The sequence below is a fragment of the Lissotriton helveticus genome, chromosome 1_1 (assembly GCF_964261635.1).
Source record: "Lissotriton helveticus chromosome 1_1, aLisHel1.1, whole genome shotgun sequence".
Lineage (NCBI taxonomy): Eukaryota > Metazoa > Chordata > Amphibia > Caudata > Salamandridae > Lissotriton > Lissotriton helveticus.
In genome coordinates, this window is record NC_136057.1 from 921,205,079 (window position 1) to 921,227,006 (window position 21,928).

Below are 21,928 nucleotides of genomic sequence, written 5' to 3' on the forward strand. Positions count from 1 at the left end.
GAGGTCAGACAAAACCCAGAGGAAAAGTAAGATACAATCAGCCATGGGAAATGTCAACCCGACGCCAGAATTACAAAAATTGACACCTTCTCTAATATTTAACCTTTCCAACAAAACACTTACAGAGGAAGAAAAAAGTGTCCTTCAAAAAGGGCTCTCATTTGTGCCAACCAAAAGAACGGACTTTATCAAATTAAAAACGGAAACAATTGAATTCTGCAGAAAAATTCGCCTCAAAACCTTCTTTTCAGAAAACCCAATAGGAGAAAGCACGGAAACGACAGGCTTTCGGAATAAATTCACATTTTGCCCCCCGAATTACAAAACACCAAAAGAAGTGATCACTTTCGAACGAACCATCCTGTCTGCTATTTCAGAAATGAAAAAATGGATAAAACACAACATAACAAAATCTGAGTCCATGGCATTAACCACCTTGAAAAAAGACACATCGGTAATTATCAAACAGGCTGATAAAGGTGGATCAATAGTAGTCTGGGATTGTGGACTTTACATTGAGGAAGTAAAAAATCAATTGAGCGATGTCACCTGCTACCGGAAGATCAATAAAGATCCAACATTGGAGTTAAAAAACGAATTGCACCTAATCATAGATGAAGCGTTCCAACAGGGTTTTCTCGGCAAAAAGGAATCCGAATACTTAAAGATCAAATACCCGCGAATTCCTGTATTTTACATCTTGCCCAAAGTACATAAAAATCAAACCAAACCCCCTGGACGCCCTATCGTTTCAGGATGTGAGTCTCTTATGGAACCGATATCTAAATTTGTAGATTTCTTTTTGAAACCATTCATGCCCACTGTAAAGTCATACATTAGGGATACCACTGACTTTATCAACAAATTAAGTGAGATTGAATTTGAGAGTAACAACCATTGGATGGTAACAATGGATATAACATCATTGTACACCCAAATACCACAGGATGAGGGTCTACAAGTTCTACGAGAAATATCGGATACAAGAGAAAGACCACAAAAGGTGCCAACTGAGTTCATTGTCTCATTGGCAGAGTTCGCCCTGAAACGGAATTATTTTAATTTCGATGGAGATTTTTACTTTCAGGTTGGAGGAGTAGCCATGGGCTGCCCTTTTGCTCCTGAATTGGCAGTCCTATTTATGTCAAAATATGAGGACCATTTCGTCTATGACAATAACCCCTATGGACTTTGGATCAAAAATTGGACTCGCTACATAGACGACGTCTTCTTTGTTTGGACGGGCCCAGAAGACGAATTAAACAACTTCCATGGATGGCTAAATAATAGAACACGCGAGATCAAATTTAGCCTCAATCACTCTAGGAGCAGTATACCTTTCCTTGATGTTGAGATTTATCCATCAGAAGAAGGAGGTTTGATAACAACTCTGTTTAAGAAGGAAACAGATCGGAATAGGGCACTTCACTTTACTAGTAATCACCCTCGGAGCCTGAAGGAAAACCTTCCATATGGGCAATACCTCCGGATCCGTAGGAACTGCCACCAAAAAACAGAATATAGGAAACATTCGGAGAAGCTAACTGCAAATTTGATTGACCGGGGATACCCGAAAAAACTACTCAGAAGATGCATGAAACGCGCATGGTGGACACCACGTGAATGCCTCCTGGAAAAAAAGACAAAACAAAAAATGGAAAGAATGGTGTTGGTAACAACATACTGTCCCAACTCTAACTTGTTAAAAAAGGTAGTCAATAGTAATTGGCATCTGATAAAAAATCTAAATGAGGAGTTTTCAAAGCCACCGCTGTTTGCTTTTCGAAAAGAATCGAGTATAGCAAATAAACTCGTGAGAGCGGCAATGCCCGCCAGAGAACAAGTTAATTTAAGAAGTATGATTGGATTACCACCCATTAAAGGGCATCACAAATGTGGTGTTTGCAACTGTTGTGCCTCAACTGAAGAAGGTGCTGTGTTTAAACATAAAGAAAACTTCTGGAAACACGAATCCTTTACTAATTGCAAATCACGGTATGTGATATACGGGGTCAAATGCCCGTGTGATCTATTATATGTTGGAAAGACCAATCAAGAGATCAGGACAAGAATTCAGCAACATAAATCTAGAATCAAACGGAAGGTCCCAAATGCCCCCCTGGTCAATCATTGGCAGAAAAAAGAACACACAGAGAATGATTTGCGATGGACGGTCATCGCCAAAATTGAACAGGATTCACGAGGTGGAGATTTGGAGGCAAAATTGGCAAGACAAGAGGCTATGATGATAGTCAAATTTAATACTGCGACAGAAGGTTTGAACGAATGATCTGAAATGTATAGGCTATCTTAAAAATTCCACCAAACACATGGAGTGTATAACATCGATGATTAAAATCAATAAAGATTATACACATAGAGTGTATGATACAACTATCAGTTGCACACTACAAGATGGCGCCCAAAATGTGACCTAGCAAAAACTTGGAACAAGCTGATCGCCGCCAAAAAGGAGCAGCGGACATAATATATTCAAATAATATTCCACATACACATTAAGATTCGCCATAATCGATAGGCGAGCTCGCCCAAGCAATCAAATTACGACTTGACGAAGTTTGCCCAATTTAAGATGGCGCGACCCGGAAGTACCGCCAGTAAGCGAGACACACCGCAATACGGAGAGCTGAAGGCGCCCTCGTCGAACTAACCGAGGACATCTGATGACCGCCCGACAACCGGGTAAGCCTGACTCCGGTACGCATTAGGCAATAGAAGGGAATAGGATCCGTGTCTCCAAATAGTTACACAAAATTATTTTCTGTGTATTTTGCAGGGACGACAAACTTTAAAAACATCACCCCTACCTACACGAGCAAACAACTTAACCAATAGGTAAGAAAGACTCTGTGGTTTACTTTGTGTAGCAAACATAAAAAAGTCCGCCACACTGATAGTGATTCTAATTCCCTTACAGGGTAGAGCACTCACATACCACGTGATAACTGTGAGTAGTGTGTATTTATGTATTTATGTATTTTTGGTGGCACTGTGTGGAAGTACCTTGAGTAGGTAGCTCGGCTGAGCACTTTCATTTTACTTTATCCCTTTTAGGTGGTTCCGCGCCGTCTTGTTCAGAGTATAGCACAATTTAGTTGGAAAACTTGGAGGTAGGTGCATGGAGGTGGTGGTTGAGCCAACTAGCAGTTTTCAATGTGGATAAGAGCATACACCTAATACAGGTCTCCCTTCTCCATTCACAGTGTGTGGTCCTGATGAGAACTCCGAAATAGGAAGAGTTCGAAACGCGTAGACCTTGACCTTGAGTCTCAAAAGCCATAAGAAACCAAACAAAAATTTGAGTTTGAAGGATTTCTGACTAATGTGTACAGTGTAATCTATGGCTATTTAAAAATATTTGCTTTTTGAGAAATATGTTATTGTTGTAAATAAGAATGGTTTGATTGCGAGTTTGTTTGGGAAAGCGTGATAGTGATTTTTGGTATGATAATGAGTGTGAATGTTGTTTGAAGGGTGAAGTTTTTTTGTACAGAATATTGTGTATATATATTGTGTGTCATAATTGTTTTGTAATGTAAAAAATTCATGTGAACTAAAAATTGAATATTTTCCAATGAAGTGAATTAAAATAAAACAAAAAGATTAATTCAAGAAACTAAGGTCCCCTCACTCCATGTTTGACTCTAAGGTGAGATGAAAAATTGATAGTAATTTGAGATAGGCAGCATTGGCATCTCTTTTGTTTATACTATATGAGGCTGTGGCTTGGCCTTGCTGCTTGGGAGCCCGTACCCAGTGGTGTTTATTAGTTTCAATGCACGGCTGGCAGCTTCAGGTACAAGGTCTATGGTCCGAAGTAGAAAGAATCTACCACATCAACTTCTTGGAGCTCCGGGCTGTCTATCTGGCACTCAAATTCCTCTACCCGTCTCTGCGCACCAACCACATTCAAGTTCAGACAGACAACACAACAACAATGTTCTATCTGAACAAACAGGGAGGCACAAGGTCACGAGTTCTGTCTCTGGAAGCTCAATCCATTTGGCGCTGGCTTCTGGCGAGAGGTCTCTCCATCGTGGCAGTTCACCTCCCAGGCATCCTGAATGTTCAGGCGGACGGCCTAAGCAGAGACTTCGTAGAAGCGCACGACTGGGTGCTCAAACGAAGAGGTCGCGCAGGAGTTGTTTCGACAATGGGGCGTACCAGACATAGATCTATTCGCAGACGTGGTAAGTGCAAAATGCCCCGTCTTCGCGTCCAGATTCCCCCAGCAGGGATTACGGGGGAATGCACTTTTGATCAGCTGGTAGCAGACATTGCTGTACGCTTTTCCTCCCCTGCCTCTGATCCCGGCGGTGATACAGAAATTCTACAGGACCAACACCAGGATGATCCTGATAGCACCGGAGTGGCCACGCCAGTGGTGGTACCCAGAACTCCTCCAGCTGTCGGAGGTTCCTCACCGGAGACTGCTCTGCTGCCCAGACTTGCTGACCAAGGACGCGGGGAGGGTGTTTTACCCCAACCTTCCTTCCCTACGATTGACGGCATGGCTCCTGAGGTCATCCAATATGGTCACCTAGACCTTTCAGCTGACTGCATGAACATTCTTAAAGAGGCCCTCCACTAGAAAGTCTTATGCTTTCAAGTGGAAGAGATTTTACATTTGGTGTATGGACAATTCTCTTGATCCAAGGTCAGGAGCAGGTGATTCTCCCCTACATATTGCATTTGGCAAGGTCAGGCCTGAAGTACCCCTCCATCAGGGTTCACTTAGCGGCAATAACAGCCTATAGGAAGTCTCCTTCTTAGACCTGATTCTTCCTCATGCCTGTGATCAAAGATTTCTTAGAGGGGCTTAAGAAAGTGTTTCCACCAGTGAGGTCCCCCTCTCCTCCCTGGGAGCTTAACATCGTACTTACCAAATTGACGGGTGCTCCCTTCGAGCCTATCCATAAGCCCTCTTTGCAGCACTTGACCTGGAAAGCTGCTTTTCTGGTAGCCAACACCTCCGCCGGTAGGGTGAGCGAGATCCAGGCCCTGTGTTGCAAGGAACCTTACACAGGGTTTCATGCCAATAGGGTGGTCCTGAGAACACATCCAGGCTTCCTGCCCAAGGTGGCCTCGGATTTCCATATCAATCAGACCATCACTCTGCCTACTTTCTTTCCTCAACCAACCACTTCCCCGGAGAGGTCTTTACACTCTCTAGATCTCCGGAGGGTTTTGAAATTTTACCTGGCTATAACTCTTCGACTTAGGAAGTTGAACCGGCTCTTTGTTAATTATGGGTCAACTAATACCTCTGTCTGTCAGCTTCAAAAAGATCTATTTCAAGATGGATCGTCTCCTGTATAGCTCTGTCTTACCAATTAGCTAACAAAGCTTTACAGGGCAAACCTCATGCGCACTCTACCAGAGGGAAAGCTTCTACTACAGCTCTTCTTCGCTACATTCCAATATCTGAGATTTGTAAGGCGGCTACATGGCGTTCAGTACATACCTTTACCCGCCATTATTGCCTAGATTCAGATGCACAGGCCAATGCCCAAGTGGGACAGGCCTCTTTAAGGATTTTGTTTGCATAACTGCATTATAAATGTGATGATGATTTATGTTTTTGCTGTATATTTGATTGCTCGTCCGCAAGACTTTGGGTATGGGCTTGCTAATCTATTCATAGATCATGACTATTGATGAGTATCCCCTGGATGAGAAGGATTAGTTACTCATCAAAGTCATAAGCGACCCACCCACCCACCTACCTCCCCGGACGAGCATTACTGCAAAGTTATGGTATGTTACTTACGGATTTACTCAGGTGTTTATGCACCTCCTAAAATAACTGACCTAACTGCCACCTGTGGTGCATCATGGGAGCAGGGGGTCGCCTACAGGTCTTAAAGGCACGGTACCCCTACTCTAATGCCTTAAAGGCACAGTACTCTGCTGCAGCCTACTGGCAAATGCCTGCAATTACAGGTTTTTCAATGGCAATAAAGCATTGTTATATGACAAATGTTTACTGCTCTCTTTCTTCCTTAGGGGTTGGGCGAGTATAGCTGCTACTATGCAAACCTATGTAATTTCAGCATCTTTGCCATTTTGGAAATATTTTAGGCTGCATGTATATGTTTCCATACATGTGTATATATAATATATATATATATATATATATATATATATATATATATATATATATATATATATGTGTGTGTGTGTGTATATATGTATATATATATCTATATCTATATATATGTGTTTGTGTGTGTGTGTATATATATATATATACATACACACACACAGGTTCCTCAGGCAGCAAGCAGCACACAGATTCGATTTCCCACTGCTACCGCCAAGAAACTGGAGACCCAGGTTGTTCTGTGAGTAATTTTATTCTGCAACTGACAGCATAACGTTTCGGCCTACACGAGGCCTTGGTCACATGGCGCCATTGAGGGCGGATGCAGATTTCAAGTGCAAGTGAATACATCATTTTCATTGGATACCAAAAAGAATGCACTATAGACATAGTGAAAATACTAAGTCATTGAAATGAAGACAAAATAATGGGATAAATCCATGAGCGATGCTGAAAATCCATTCCGGACATATTGTCCTACATCACATTGCCAAATGTATTGTTAGGCATATGTCACGATTAGATTTTGTTTAAACATGACTATATGTGAAGAGATATATGTGTCTAGGAATTAATCAACCAATATATAAAAAAAATATATAAATATATATAAATAATGTTTCTAACTGTCATAGTACCATCCATATATAATACATAGAAGGTACTAATACGCATGACATTTCCTACTCTTTCACATGCACAATACATAAAATTAGGTAATCGTTGTTGGAACAATCTATTTACTACACTGGCTGGCACTCCGTGATTTGTCTTCAACATCATTATGTATGTATCCAGTGTTAAAATATTGCATTCTATTCAAAATGATACCCAATAAAATATATGAAAAAGTTTAAACTGCCCAAGATGTCTAAGTGATATGGAAATTAAAAGGTAACGTAAGTGATCAGCGATTTGTATCATCATTTGAGAAACTTAATCCACACTGATTAGACTTCTTTACGTTTAGGGGGAAGTATTGCCTTTGTCATGTTTGAGACCATGAAAAAACATTAATTTTGCACCAACCCCACCTTTTTTTTCCCTGATTTAACATTTTTATAAATATTTATTCGTTTTCTAAAAAATTGATGTCAAAAAAGTACACCAATGGGTGTTTGGAGATGGAATATAGATCAGACTGATCCCAGTCTGATCACCAAAACATCAGGGCCTTAGCGATAACTATTCAAGTTAACCTTATGATATTTTTACAAAAATGATAGTGCGTTTAGCGGAACCGCCAGATTACGAATTATCCAATGAATGTCAACATTGCTAAAGCAGCATACATACAGAAACATGCAAACCCACTGAGTATCATGAAAATAGTCCCTCAAAGACAGGTATCAAAATCTTCCGAGGCATTTAATCCATGAGGTACTTTGCTTTCCAACTCTGATATATCTTGTTTCTAGAGCTCTGAGTGTAGCATCCCTATCGCCTCCTCTTCTGAGAGGACCCACTGAGTCTATGGCATAGTACTTCAGGAAAACACTGTTGTTGTTGTGATACTCCTTGAAGTGCCTAGCCACAGGATATGCGGAGTCATTGTTATTAATAGCCCTCAAGTGTTGGAGCACCCGTTTGTGGACTTGCAGTTTGGAACTGCCCACATATCTTAGCCCACATGGGCACTCCAACACATAGACTGCAAATTCACTTTTGCAAGTTAACTTTTTGGTGATTTTGCAAGGGATATCAGAAAAGGGGTAAGGTATTCGGTGGTGTTGACCCCGTGCGTGCACGCTTTACATGTAGAGCACTTCCTGAAACCTCTACTGTTTGCCAACCAATCTTTAGATGGTATAATTTCTGGGCTAGAGTTGACCAATGCATCCTGTAAGGAGTGTGCCCTTCTATAGGTGATTGCTGGCTTCCTTGGCATGTATTCACCAATAACGCGATCACATTTTACCAAATCCCAATGCTTGTTCATTATTTTTCTGAGTGGCCCATGTTGACTATTAAATGACCATATCAGTCTAATGGGTTGCTGCATAGGCAAGGGAGTTGGGCACTGGGATTTCTTAGGCAAAAGTGCTGTTGCACGGGGGAGGGCATTAGCTTTGTGTATGGCAGCCGCCACTATCTTCTCACTATACCCTCTGGCAAGAAATCTTTGTTTACTTGCCTGCTGTGCTATATCGCACTGTACATCTGTACTGCAAACTCTTCTGATCCTGAGCATCTCCCCATAGGGGATGCTCCTGATCAGATGAGGAGGATGGTGGCTCCCTGCGTGCAGTACAGTATTGCCTGCAGTTGGTTTTCTGAACAGTGAAGTCTCTAAGCAGCCATTAATGATCTCAATTGAAACATCCAGAAAGGTTGCCTTGCATGCACTGACATTAGAAGTGAAAGCCAGATTGTAGTTATTTGAGTTCAACTTGTCAATGAAATGCTCTGCCTGTGTCTGTGTGCCATGCCAAATCAGGAATACATCATCGATGTATCTGTACCATCGAATGATATGATCTTTACACATTATTGAGTGTTCACCAAAGAGGACCTGCCTCTCCCAGTATCCCATATGAATACAGGCATAACTGGGAGAAAAGCAGGCCCCCATGGCTACTCCCCTGACCTGTTGGTAAAACTGTTTGTTAAACATGAAAAAGTTGTTATTAAGGCAGAAACTCATCATTGACAGTAGCATCTTATTATGTTCAACAAATTCAATCGGACGTTGTCCTAGGTAGTATGCGGTAGCCCTCAAACCATCAGCATGCACAATACTCGTATATAACGATGTAACATCAAGAGTAATGAGCAAAAACTCAGGATCCCACTTTAATTCATTGATTTTCCTTAAAAAATCACTAGAATCCTGGATGTAAGAGGGAAGCCCACACACAAATTCCTGCAAAAAGGAGTCCACATAAACAGAAGTCTTTTCCAGGAGCCCTCCACATACAGAGATGATGGGTCTGCCGGGCGGCTTGCTTGGGTTCTTGTGGACCTTTGGAATCAGATATAGGACAGGTGTAACCGGGTGCTCATTCCTGAGGAATTATAATTCATCCATGCTGATGAGACCTGATGATCTCCACCCCATCAGCAATGAATAGAAAGTTGTTTGAGACTTTCTAACAGAGCCCACATCACAATGTCTATAACAAGTGACATCATTTAGTTGGGTTGATGCTTCCTCCAGATAAAGGTCTCTTGCCCATAGCACGATGTTGCCACCTTTGTCCGATTGGCGAACAATGACATTCCCGCTTTTCTTTATTTTGGCCGCCAAATCTGCATATCTGCGGTTCTGCCTGTATTTGTATTTGTTTTGCTTGAGTGTTTTTTCATAAAGGACCTTGATATCCTTGACTGCTGCTTCGTGGAATATATCTATATTGTCATGTACCATGTGCGGTGTATATGTGGAACGTTTTTTGAAACTTGTAAGACCTCCAGTATGTTGTACAGGTTGACTGTCTCCAACCTGAGACAAAGAACATTCTGATCTCAAACCCTGCAAGTCTTGTAGAAGTGGCATATCATTAGCTACCAGGGCTAGGCCAGTCGTACACATATCGGTTCTCCCTAACCCCTTGGGTGATTTATCATGCGCAAAATGTTTCCTTAGTTTTAACTTGCGCGTAAATTTAAACAAGTCAATGCGGGTGTCCGCATAATTGAAATTCCTGGGGGGACAAAAAGATAATCCTAGTGAAAGAGTCTTTAATTTTGTAACCGATAATGTCATGGCTGTGAGATTGATTACTGAGAGGTTCAAGTCATTCTGAGCATTCATTGCTGTTGCTTTTTGTTCCACTTTTTGTAATTTCTGCGCTTTGGTTTGGCGCCTTGCGTTGGTTTTACGCCGCTCTCTGCGTTTTGTGTTGGGGCTTTTGTAACCGATTGCAGTTTCACCCTGGGCCGCAGTGTGTCGCGCCTGTCCAGGCGTACACATTCCAGCTCTTGTGCCAGGGTGAACCTGGTAAACCCCAACCCAGATCTGAGTCTATCAGAACCCGATTCAGACCCGCTGTCCATATTTGAGCTGAGGTCAGCATTCGAAGAGCTGGCAGGAGACGTTGATCTTAGAACCCCGCTCGCGGGGGGCTCATTACGTATGCTTGGAGGCTGAGCCGACTTCATTGCATCATACTTTCGTGCAAATGTAAAGATGCGACCTTCCAGATAATCGTTTTTGTCGCGCTGAAATTTAAATTGTTTTCTCTTGATAATAGTTTCTTCCTCTTTTTGCACCCGGGCCATCATTTCCTCCCGTAATTTTATACATTCAGGAGCAAAGTCTGCGCCCATTTTCTCTATTTCAGCGTTAAGCTCCACAATCTGATCTTGCAGTTTCTTCCGATCGGATTCAGCATACCGCACCAACACTTCAACCAACCTCTTGGAGTGACCTAGATTTAATTCGGCCCACTCCCCAAGCATCTCCGGGTCTGGCTGTTCATAATTGGGAGCAAGCATAACTCTGAGCCCCCTAGGGATTCGGTCGACCTCAAGATATCTGCTGAGGGAGCGATGCTCCCACCACTTGGATTGCTCACGTTTGGTTAGTTTTTCCAGCAATTTAAATTTCCCACGAAGATCAGGGCCATCTTCCGATGTTTGTCCCAAAACACCCGCCACTTGCGACCCCCCAGCCGGGGAGTCATCAAAGACATCGAGGGCGACCACCTCCCTCTTTTTCCTTGCGCCAGCTGCCATGTTGCTTATGAACATATATATATATATATATATATATATGTGTGTATATATATATATATAATATATATAAATTTTCTATATGCTCCGGGATCCCGCACATAGGCTGGGATTATTCATAGTTTATGACTTTGATGAGTATACCCCTGGATGAGAACTAGGATTACAGGTAAGTAACTAATCCTTACACGCCATTACACGGTCCAGAGACATGCTGGAGGCCAAGATGGGTGCTGTGGGGTCGGATGTGGCACTCCTGCGGCAGAACCTTCGGAGTGCCGTGGAGCTCATCACAGAGGCTGAGACCCGTCTCAAGACGCCGAAGGGTAGGCATGAAGAAATAACCTTCGCTTTGTGGACTTCCCAAAGGGCTGCGAGGGTTGAGGACATGGGTAAATTTCCCGCCCACTGGATATCTAAATTGGTCCTGCCAGATACCCTTTCCTCCTGCTTTATCATCGACAGGCCCACAGAGCCCTGGTGAAGAAGCCCCCGTCGGGCGCCCAGGCCAGTCAACGCCAGGATCCTTAATTTCCATGATCGGAACACCACCCTCCAACTAGCAAGATCTCAGGAAAACCGGTTATATGAATCCCAAAGGATCATGATCTTTCCAGACTATACCAAGTTAGTTCAGCGGCAAAAGCCTGTCTTGAGGTCTCAAGATCTCCTCCAAGCTCCTGTTCCTAGCCTGCCTGCAAGTGTTATATAACTCATGTTCCTTGTTTTTTGACAACCCAGAGGAGTTCTTCGCTTGGACTGAAGAGACTGTTTCGGTGAGGCCCCACACCAACGCAAGGCACCAGTTATCACAGGTGGAAGCCCAAATCCAAGAGCTGGAGAGGCGGAGTAGGGGGGCGGGGCAGGCGCGACAGAAGTTGAGCTTTGCTCAATTACAATATCAGGGGGTGCTGTTAGAAGAAGCCAGTTACGCTTGGCTCTCCTCACAGAGTAGGATCTATCAGTGTGGGAGACAAGTCGGGGAGATTACTGCTTTGACTGTGTCAGAATACTCGGACTCCAGCCCATATCACCGCCAAGACAAGTAGGGCGCAGTGCTCACTAAACCAGACACTATTGCTAATAGCTTTGCCAGCTGGTATAGGGCCCTGTTGCTAATAGGGACCTCTTGACCGCTGCACAGCTCACAAAGTTCCTTTCCCATCAAAGCCTTTGTTGAATGAGGCTCCCTTCACGGCCCAAGAATTAGCTGTGGCCCTATCGGACCTTCGTTTGGGAACGAAGTGGATTTCCGAGCGAATTTTTCAGGGAGTATTGGCCGCAGCTGGGCAACTGGTATATAGGTATACTTCAGGATACGTTGGGGGAGACTTGTATTCCTTCGGACTTGTGACACGCTGAGATTGTGGTTCCCCAAGCCTGGTAGTCACCCAGAGCTCCACTCCTCATACCGCCCAATCTTACTTTTGAATATTGAGGCTAAGCTGCTGGCTAAAGCCCTGGCTTAAAGATTGATACCTCACATAGCGGACCTGGTGCAGCAGGACCAGGCTGCCTTCATGCCACAATATTTGTCGGGCTCACAATGCCATCACGTCTGTAGATTGCTTGGGGCACCCAGCAGTCCTACTTCTGGCAGATATTGACAAGGCGTTCAATTCTGTTGGACTTTTTTATTCTCCAGTATTGGATCTTTCATACATTCACATGCTAGAATCATCCCCGTCGTCGTAGTGGGAGTCCCACGGTATACATATAAAAACAGTAGATAATACTATAATATGCTACCATGCAAGGAACAGTCATTGCAATAGCCTATCCATTTTCTTTTGTAAAAAAGAACCAAGCTTAATGAGCAGCTGAAGGCAACAATGTTCCGCCCTGAGGTGCTAAGATAAATTTTGGACATGCCATTTGAAGGCGAAACAATTTTCGGCAAACATATTGATGAAGCTTTGCAGCCATCAAAACGGACACAGCTAAGGCCTTGGGAACGCGTATATATATATCTATACATATAGATATATAAATAGATAGATATAGCTTGATAGAGAGATATAGAGAGAGAGAGATATATGGAGAGAGAGATATATGGAGAGAGAGATGTATGGAGAGAGAGATGTATGGAGAGAGAGATGTATGGAGAGAGAGATGTATGGAGAGAGAGATGTATAGTGAGAGAGATGTATAGTGAGAGAGATGTATAGAGAGAGAGATGTATAGAGAGAGAGATGTATAGAGAGAGAGAGATGTATATAGAGAGAGAGATGTATATAGAGAGAGAGATGTATAGAGAGAGAGAGATGTATAGAGAGAGAGATGTATAGAGAGAGAGATGTATAGAGAGAGATATTCTTTTCGAGGAGGTTATCAGATACCAGCCTCAGACTTGTACAACCTCGACTGAAGCAACAAGTTCAACCCAGGGATTCAATCAGAAAGCAGTGCCGCCGCCTGTCGCTCTTCCCTTGTCTACTTCACTAAAGAAAATTCAATTTTCTCATTGCCTACATCAATGGCAGAGAGTAACAGACAAATGGGTCCTGGATATAATAAAATATGGCCATAGCCTAGAGTTTACCTTAACGCCACCTCCTCATCCGCCTCAAAAATCAATACCACCCCATCTTTAATTGCTAAAGAAAGAGGCTTTGCTAATTCTTCAAAGGATAGCAATAGAATTTGTACCACGCTCTCAGAGGAAAAGGCATCTACTCCCGTTTTTTCATGATAAAGAAGAAAAAGTCGGGAGAATGGTGTCCTATTCTAGACCTCAGAAAACTCAACAAATACTTGCAGAAGAAATCCTTTTACATGGTAAACCTCCAGGAGATATTACAGCTTCTGAACCATTCGGATTTCCTAGGAAGCCTGAACTTAAAAGACGCATATTTCCATATCCCTATCCATCCCAAGCATCTAAAATTTCTACATTTCTCTGTGGCAAGCGAGCATTATCAATGCAAGGTGCTTTACTTCGGCGTTTGTTCAACTCCTCGGGTTTTCACCAAAAGTTTCTAGGAGCAACATTGGATACTCTCCAAAACAAAGTGTTCTTCTCAACACAACGCCATTCTATCTCTGGCTCGCAATCTCTACAAAAGAGTTCGCTTCTCTCGGTCTCCACAAATCCTTTCTCGGAATGATGTCTTCTGCCATTCTCATGGTACCTCATGCTCGCCTAAGGATGAAACCTTTTTCAGGAGCAGTTGGATATACAATGGCTCTAAAGTAACAGGATCATTTAACGACATCATTCGGATAACACAGATCATGAAAGATGCACTTCTTTGGTGGCAGTCTGCCAGCAACCTATCTATGGGACTGTCATTCCTTTCTCCTCTTCCAGAGTTTGTTCTGACCACAGATGCATCTTTGGGAGGCTGGGGAGCGCATCTGCAAGACCTACAAATAAGCGGCAAATGGAGTCTCTCTCCAGTCATTTCTTCCAAGAATAAGTGCATCCTCAGTCCTCATCCATACAGACAATACCATCTGCATGCATTATCTAAACAAGAAGGGAAGAATAAGATCTCCAATCCTGTCCTTAGAAGCTCAAAGGGTCTGGGAATGGACACTGCAACATCACATAGTGATCAAGGCGGAGCATCTCCCTGGAGTAAAAAACAACCTGGCAGACACCTTGCAGTCTACTTCAGTTAGCCCACCTTAGGGGTGGGACTAGCCTGGGGGTGGGCGCACCTACCTAACTGACTAATGTTCCCGCCTGTGCCAAAGGGCTCTGGACAATGGGGGTTGGCTTCCTCTCATGTGAGAGGAGCCAGATTCGCATTTCAAAGGCAGTGACTTCTTTAAAGCTCCCCTGCCTTGGAATGCTGATCAACATATCATCCTTAAGGAGAGGGTGTGACCACCCTCTTCGCGGGCAGGCTTTGTTTCTGACCTCCTGAGAGCAGACACCCTGGCCCTGGGAGCTCAGAAGTCTGCCTCGGGTGGCAGGTTGACAGAAACCAGTCCGTCAACACACCAGACACTGGTAAGTTTTTAGGGGACACCTCTAAGTTGCTCTCTGTGTGCATGTATTCACGAATCCACAACTGGAATCGGAGTGGGTTTGTGAATACGAGATGTTTGATACTAAATATACCTATTTTCAGGGAAGCCATCATGTAGCTGTGGAATTCGTTTTCACCAGTTTCCAGCACGTGGGTTAAAATGGCTTCCCTGATCACTTGTACTGGCAGCAATGGATCTGATCAGGCACAGAGGCTTATCTGCTCATGCAGATTTGTCATCACGTGTAATTTAAAGGCACCCAGCCACAGGGCTGTATGGCCTAATGTAGGGGTGATTTACAAATATTACGTGCAGTGTTAGGGAACATAGCACACAGGGAGGTGTCCTGTTGTGTTTTCACTTTCGACTTCACCAAACTATGCAGCCTGCTATGGTAAGGGGTACGTTAGGGTGGCACAATTTGTGCCGCAGCCCTTGGGGACACTCTTTAATACCTCAGACCTAAGGCACCAGGAAAACCATTTGCTAGGGATTTACAGAGTGCTAAAAGTGTTGCCAATTGGGGACACAATTGTACAGTTTTGGGGAAGAGATCTGGCACTAGGGACCTGGTTAGCAGGAATCCAGTGCACTTCCAGACAAAATCCCATCATGTACCAGGCAAAAAGTGGGGGTCACAACGTCAAAAGGGGTCACTTTCCTACATGCATCATCCCTGTCTTCTCTCCACTCCCGAGGTCATCTCTTGATGAATGAGTACACACCTTGCTGACAAGCTCCAGATTCACTGTATTAGTTTGAAACCCAACCAGTACCGACCTTGAATTGTTATTATGGTGATAGACAGCCTTGACAGAAAAGCAGGCATAATTAGTACTAGGGTTGAAACAAGTGTTTGTTTTTCTTTGCAAAAATCATGAAGGATGTTTGATAGTAACTCACCCTTGTAACATATCTGAAGTTGCTGCATGTATTATCGTACAAGATGCACTATGAAGATTGCACCCAGAAAAGTCTGTAAAACATAAAATAAATAATTATTTAACAATATCAATTTTTCCTAACTGTGCTTACATATATATGCTTTGATTTATTTGCATATACCGGAATGCACAACAGAATGTCTACATTCTTTCTAATTCATATTTTCTGTATACTTCCTCTTAACTTGTATGGTTTTACGCTGCAGGTGTTACATGAAGAAATTTGGCAGACGATAGTGATATAGGGCCATTGCAAGCTTACTTTTGGTATTTATTGCATGTTGATCCGGGATCCACCACACTCTGATGTTGACATTGAGGTTCTCATTTTCCATACCATAGTGAAACGCCTTCATTTGTGTGAAGTCTTTGTCCAATGGAATTTGGCAATACAATGAGTGCTTAATCATTTGACTGAAATGGTTTCTCCATCTGGTTTTAAGCCCTATTTTGACATTTTGAACAGCTCGTGGTTAAGCCTTAAAATAATATCCAGGCTTAATATGTGCACACTTGTTGGGAATTGTAGAAAAACAAAAGTGAAAAAACAAAGTGATGGAAGAATTCTTAAATTAATGTTAGACACTGGCAGTTGTTCTCATGCATTCTAGTCCGTTGTTATTCAGTCGTTATGCTATTCCAGACAAATACATATGCATCTTGGTCCTGCTCCAATAGGAAAAGTCCAGCCCACACTGCCAGGAGTTATATACAAAAACAAGCGCAACTGATATATCCATGAGAACTGGGTATTAGGTATCAACCAATAACAAGTGTTTACATGGAACTGGTTTCAAAAACAATTTTGTTACCACGGTTTTATTCAGTGTTGATTCAATCAAAAAAAGATGATGATGGAACAGAAAATATCTGCCCAAAAATTAATTTAAACACAAATTAAATCAAGTAGCCCGATCATTGCCTTACTTTCAACTTCATTTATCCAAACTGAGTCATTCATTAAGTATAAAGCAAAAAGAAATTGTTCAGCAAGATTTTTAATATTACTCTAAACAAATAATTTTGTTGATGCATTATAGTACGAGAGTGGTGGTTTAAGACAAGTAGTGCTAGAAAGAAGGAAAGAACCCCAAGTAAAATAACCATAACCAGACCTAAAGAAGTAAGTGACAATTCAGTGACTTAAAACAGGGTTATTGGTATGGACAAGGATGTCTTAATATTTATTTCTTGATACAAAAAAAGAACAGCCAAATTGTTCTCTGGCGCTTTTGCTGTTAGACTATCCTTTGGTGGTGTTGACGGGGTTTCTACCCTACTTGCAGCGTGATGGTCTCATCAGGACTGAAGTGACCTTGGGACCATGAATGAACCGTGCTCTTCTTAATATGCACAAAACAGGACTTCTTTATATCGCAGAAGATCTTGGGTTAGTGATCTTCCTTCATGGGGGTAGATGATATTGTGGGGAAGGAGTCAAAGGTTCTCATGTGCATTCTTTGCACTGGAGCGATGAGGATAATCCCGTTATAGCCACGGAAAAGCCAGCGATTAAGGTCTTCCGTCTGGATTGCTGATGCCGTGGGTATGCAGTAGTTTAGTTTCGTTATCAGTTGGCCCACAAAATTACTCTGTGGTTCCCCACATCTGATGCTGAAGAGAATAGTCAGTTCATTATGTAAGCTCCTGATCGGAGATGCACTTGTGTTCCGCCCCTGTTCCTCATTCTGCCTCCTAGGAGGGGGGCACATGATCAAGGGTATGTTGCTCTAATGCCAGCCACCTCTCTGCAAATATAGTTTTGACACCTTCCTAGTGTCAAGTGGGCTTCCTGACTCTCCGAGTAGGAAGATGGGGGCCTGGGCTGGCCATTTCCATCCCACTCCCTTTAGTTAATTTTTTCCTAGTGTCTTGTGTGTGGTGTGCCCCCCTGTTGCAGGCAGGTTGACAGTAAACTCCTCAATCTGCTTCTCCTAAGGAGGCAGAAAGACTGTGTGGTCCCCGAGGAAAGATGGGTGTGGTCCGATTTCAGGCCAGTCCCACACTTCATACATAATTTAAAAATATATATTTCTTGGACTCTGGTGGTACTTTCTGCCCCCTAGGTGGGCATATTGGAGGTATACTCCCCAATCTGCATCGAGTGGAGCAGAAAGACTGAGTCTAGAGGGTGGGGATTTCTAGTATAATTATGATACTAGAAGGGCATTTCCCACAATAGTTTTCTTTTTTGTACAATTGTTTTCTGTAGAGTAGTATTATTTTCCATTTTTGTACTTTTCTTTGTAAGATTACTGTAATGTGTTGATTTTTAGTTAACGTCTATTTCACTCTGTAGAAGGGATTTTAGCCATACAGTTAACATGAAATGTTAAAATATTTTAATATTACTATAACATGGGGGTATATCTAATTCTACTCCTCAACAGTTATATTAGGAAAATAATTTTTTGAACTCGAGGCTAACTTTGTCATATTATTATAGGTTCCAAATATTGTTAAAGCGCTGCATAAGCAAATGAAAGAAAAGAGCGTGAAGACTCGTCAGTGTTGTTTTAACATGCTCACAGAACTTGTTAACGTTTTACCGGGGGCATTAACGCAACACATTCCAGTGCTAATACCAGGTATGACATGCATTACCTTTTAAAACGTATAGGCTACATATAGTGTCTTGCTTTAGTTTTGAGTGATGTTTTGAGTGTTAACAATTTTTAAAATGTATAACATATATAAAAATTATAACAGATGTTTAAACTTGATAAACAAGCACAGTACATTCTAATCCACAAAGATTTGTACATCTTAATTTCTCTTTTTAAAAGAATGTTTATTAATTTTCAAACAGATGTTAAAGTCAATCCTCTTCCCACATTTCCCCCTCAGTAAGAACTCACTTGTCCATCTGATAACATTACATCTTGGGTCACTACGATCCGATTTCACATTTTGGGTGATATATAACCTCTGCTATATCAGTTTTTTGTATTTCAGTATAGATCTATTATGTCAGATTTAGAACACTAACATCCGTTAAGTCTTGATCCTCCTCTTCTTAAACAATGCTGCCTGTTCACTCGAATTATTCCCCTTCTAGAATATCCCCCTGCTGTCCAGAGCTGCATTGTAACTTTTTCCATACCCTTCATTACGCTGTTCCTTTCTTTCTTCCATTGTTGGAACCAGATGTATAATTCACTTTAGTGCAATACATATTTTCATTACCATGAGCCCCAATTCCACTATTTTCGACATTATCTTAATATTTCTACTCCTTGGGACAACCCCTGCAAACTCAATAGTACTGTTGGCTGCTGTGTCGTTTTCAGTGATTGACATTTCCCAACTACTGCCATACAAAAACTCAGAGGCCCCCCATAGATTGGAATTTCATTTTTTCATCCTGCTCTTTCACAAATCTCAGATGATGTGAACAGTTGACCGTATACCATGTTACCAATTGCTGCATGCACATCTGTCTGTAATTGCGTGTTAACCGCCTCATTCCATACTTTAATAATGGTTTGTGAATGCATTGGCAGTCATATGAGCAACCTCTGAGACAACAGGTGATCGACTGTGTAGGTTGTGCCACCTAGTTCAGTATTTTACATACTCGATATGGTTCGGAATCTTACATCTATGAAACCACGTATTATAGTTATGTTGCTTAGTAATATGTCCTAAAGTTAGGTACCATCATACCCCCTTTTTCCCATAGGAGCCTAATATCTACGCTATTTTTGCCAAGCCTCTTCCCTAGCATAACAATTTCAATATTTCATTGATCTTGAGGATAACGGGTTCCCTTATGTACATGGGCATATGTTGAAATACATACAGTGCTCTTGGTAGCACTATTGTTTTACTTAAAGCAATGTCGCCCATTGGTGACATCGGAAATTGTAAACGTGTGTTTACACTTTTTTCCATTGCCATGAGTAACACATCCACATTAATTTAATAGACTTATTCTAAGTCTCTACTGAAAAAAATGACCAAATAACTGAATTGAGTTTGTATCGGCAATGGTATGCTCCCCACAACACCTAGTTCCGCATCATTCATTGGGTATAGGATTGCCTTGTGTAAGTTTGAAATCTGGCAGATGACTGACTTCATTTTGTTTTCTATTTTATCCCATTGTAAGGAAATGCCTCTTTTTGTTTGGTCACCCCCAAGGTTTTCAACTGATTCTGCCGTTTTTTAGACTCAGAGTACACTGAGGCCTGCTAACCAAACCTCTGTGCCCTGACCCTAAAGTGTATGTCTAGTTGGCTATACACAATTAGAAATGGGTAGCATACCCGTTAGTCCCTAATAAATGGTACCCTGGTACCAAGTGCATGTAAGTTAAAGTTTTATTCCAGGGCTTGCAGTACCGGTTGTGCCATCCTGGTGGTTCCCCCCAGGAAAACAAGACCCCCAGTCCACTACTGCAGAGTGGTAAAGCAGCCCTCACTGCTAGCCCAACTTTTCTATTGAAAGTCGTGGCAAAGACACCATTTCCCCTAGCACACCTACACAGTCTTACGGGCAGGGTGCAACATATGAGACAGTCAGGACATCTACTTTATATGTCCTGGCAGTAAAACATGCAAAACCACAGTTTTACTGTGAAAAGACTTGGTTGCCAAATTGGCCAATACAGGGTTGCACACTGACCCCTCAATTGTGCGAACTCCTGAACGGCGTGACCAAAGTGGGCACTCCAAAGTATCAAACAACTCGTTGCATTAAGCCCGACTTGTATCTCAGGTCAAGACTAATGTAACTTGTTGCTGTGTGCAGCTTTAGCAAAGCTGCCACTTTGTTGCCCTTCAAACTCCTGTGCCTTCCCAGACACACGTGGAGTCTGCTCCACGAGACCGCTTTCTGCTCTCTTGGAGAGATGTGCCAACGACTCTCAGGAAGAAAAATAGTGAGGAAATGCAGGCTATTGAGTTGTTGAGCTGCAAGAAGCTACTTGAGTGTTAGCCCCAGAAGGCATGCATCAAAGTTGAAGTTGCCTTTGAAGGTTAGATGTTTAGCACGGGGGGCTGCCCCATTGCTGAGGTAGACAGGCTGGCATGGGAGGCAGAGAGGGTAAACCAGTCGCCTAACTGGTTTCCCCAGGGGAGTGTATAGCCCTGAGGTAGCTACACCCCGGGAGTGGACTATGGAGGTCTGAACACCATGGAGGGGGGGGGGGGTAGGGGTATTCACCATTTTGGGAGTGGGAAGTACTGCCTTTCTACCTGCACTGATAGACCAGCAAAGGAAGGCTGCACCAATAAGAACTGCACTTGTTGCACCTTGTGGCTAGCAAAGTGAGGGACTGTGCCTGCCGCGTTCTGCTCAGACTGGAATTTGGCCAGACCGGAGAGTACTTCACGCGCCGTCTACCCTGCTACTATGATCCCCCTCGTTCTCTTCGTGGACTGATGAATCCCTACAAGAAGACCTGCGCGACTGACCGCGTGTAGGAAGCTGGCTCTGTATATACTATACCAGTGTAAGGTATAGTGTGCACAGATTCCAGTGGAACCCCAAAGGTAGGCAGAGGTAAAACTAGATAATACCTTACTCTCTATTTATGGTAGTGTGGATGAGCAGTAATGCTTTATCATAGGGTAGTGTTAAGCATTTATTGTACACACTCAGGCAAGAAATTATGTCACACACTCAAATACTGAACTCTGACCAATTTGTTGGTATAAAAATATTATTTAGTTTTATTTTATTTTCTAGAACCAAGCCAGGCCTGGTTCAGGTAAGTGTAATATTACTTTGCAAGGTTAATTCAGTTAAATACAGTTTGAATGCAGTTGAATGCAATTGGTGCAGGTAAGCCACTTGTTCATAAAACAGTTGCAATTACTTTTCAGTTACTTCTGAGATTAATTTGCACTTTACTTTTCATATTACTTTTTAAGTTACTTTTTCTACTCACTGTGATATGCCTAGATATCACACTGGGTCATTTCCTAGATAAAAGGGAAGTAAATAAGTTTATGTACATATGCAGTTTCTTAAGGTTTCATACAAACCAACTCCACACTTAAAAAAAAAAAAATACTTTATTGGTATTCTTCAGCATGACAATACCACCATTACAAGGTGTAGTATACATTACAGTACTAGTCCATAATTACAGCATTACAGTGCATTGCGAGAATATACCCACATAGTGTCCAGTATAAAACATTGTTCATTGGTGTGAATAATATGCTAATCGTTACAACAATCGCAGCCATGGTCGACCTAC

The 21,928-nt window shown here is 42.4% G+C and overlaps 1 protein-coding gene across 1 annotated transcript in view; it reads left to right on the top strand.

The window, feature by feature from the left end:
- Positions 1–21,928, top strand: part of CAND1 (cullin associated and neddylation dissociated 1) — a 393,750-nt gene that overhangs the window by 177,387 nt on the left and 194,435 nt on the right. The window contains exon 9 of the mRNA XM_078676454.1: positions 18,167–18,308. Within this exon, the coding sequence (XP_078532580.1) occupies positions 18,167–18,308 (142 nt within the window). The remainder of the gene's footprint in view (positions 1–18,166; positions 18,309–21,928) is intronic.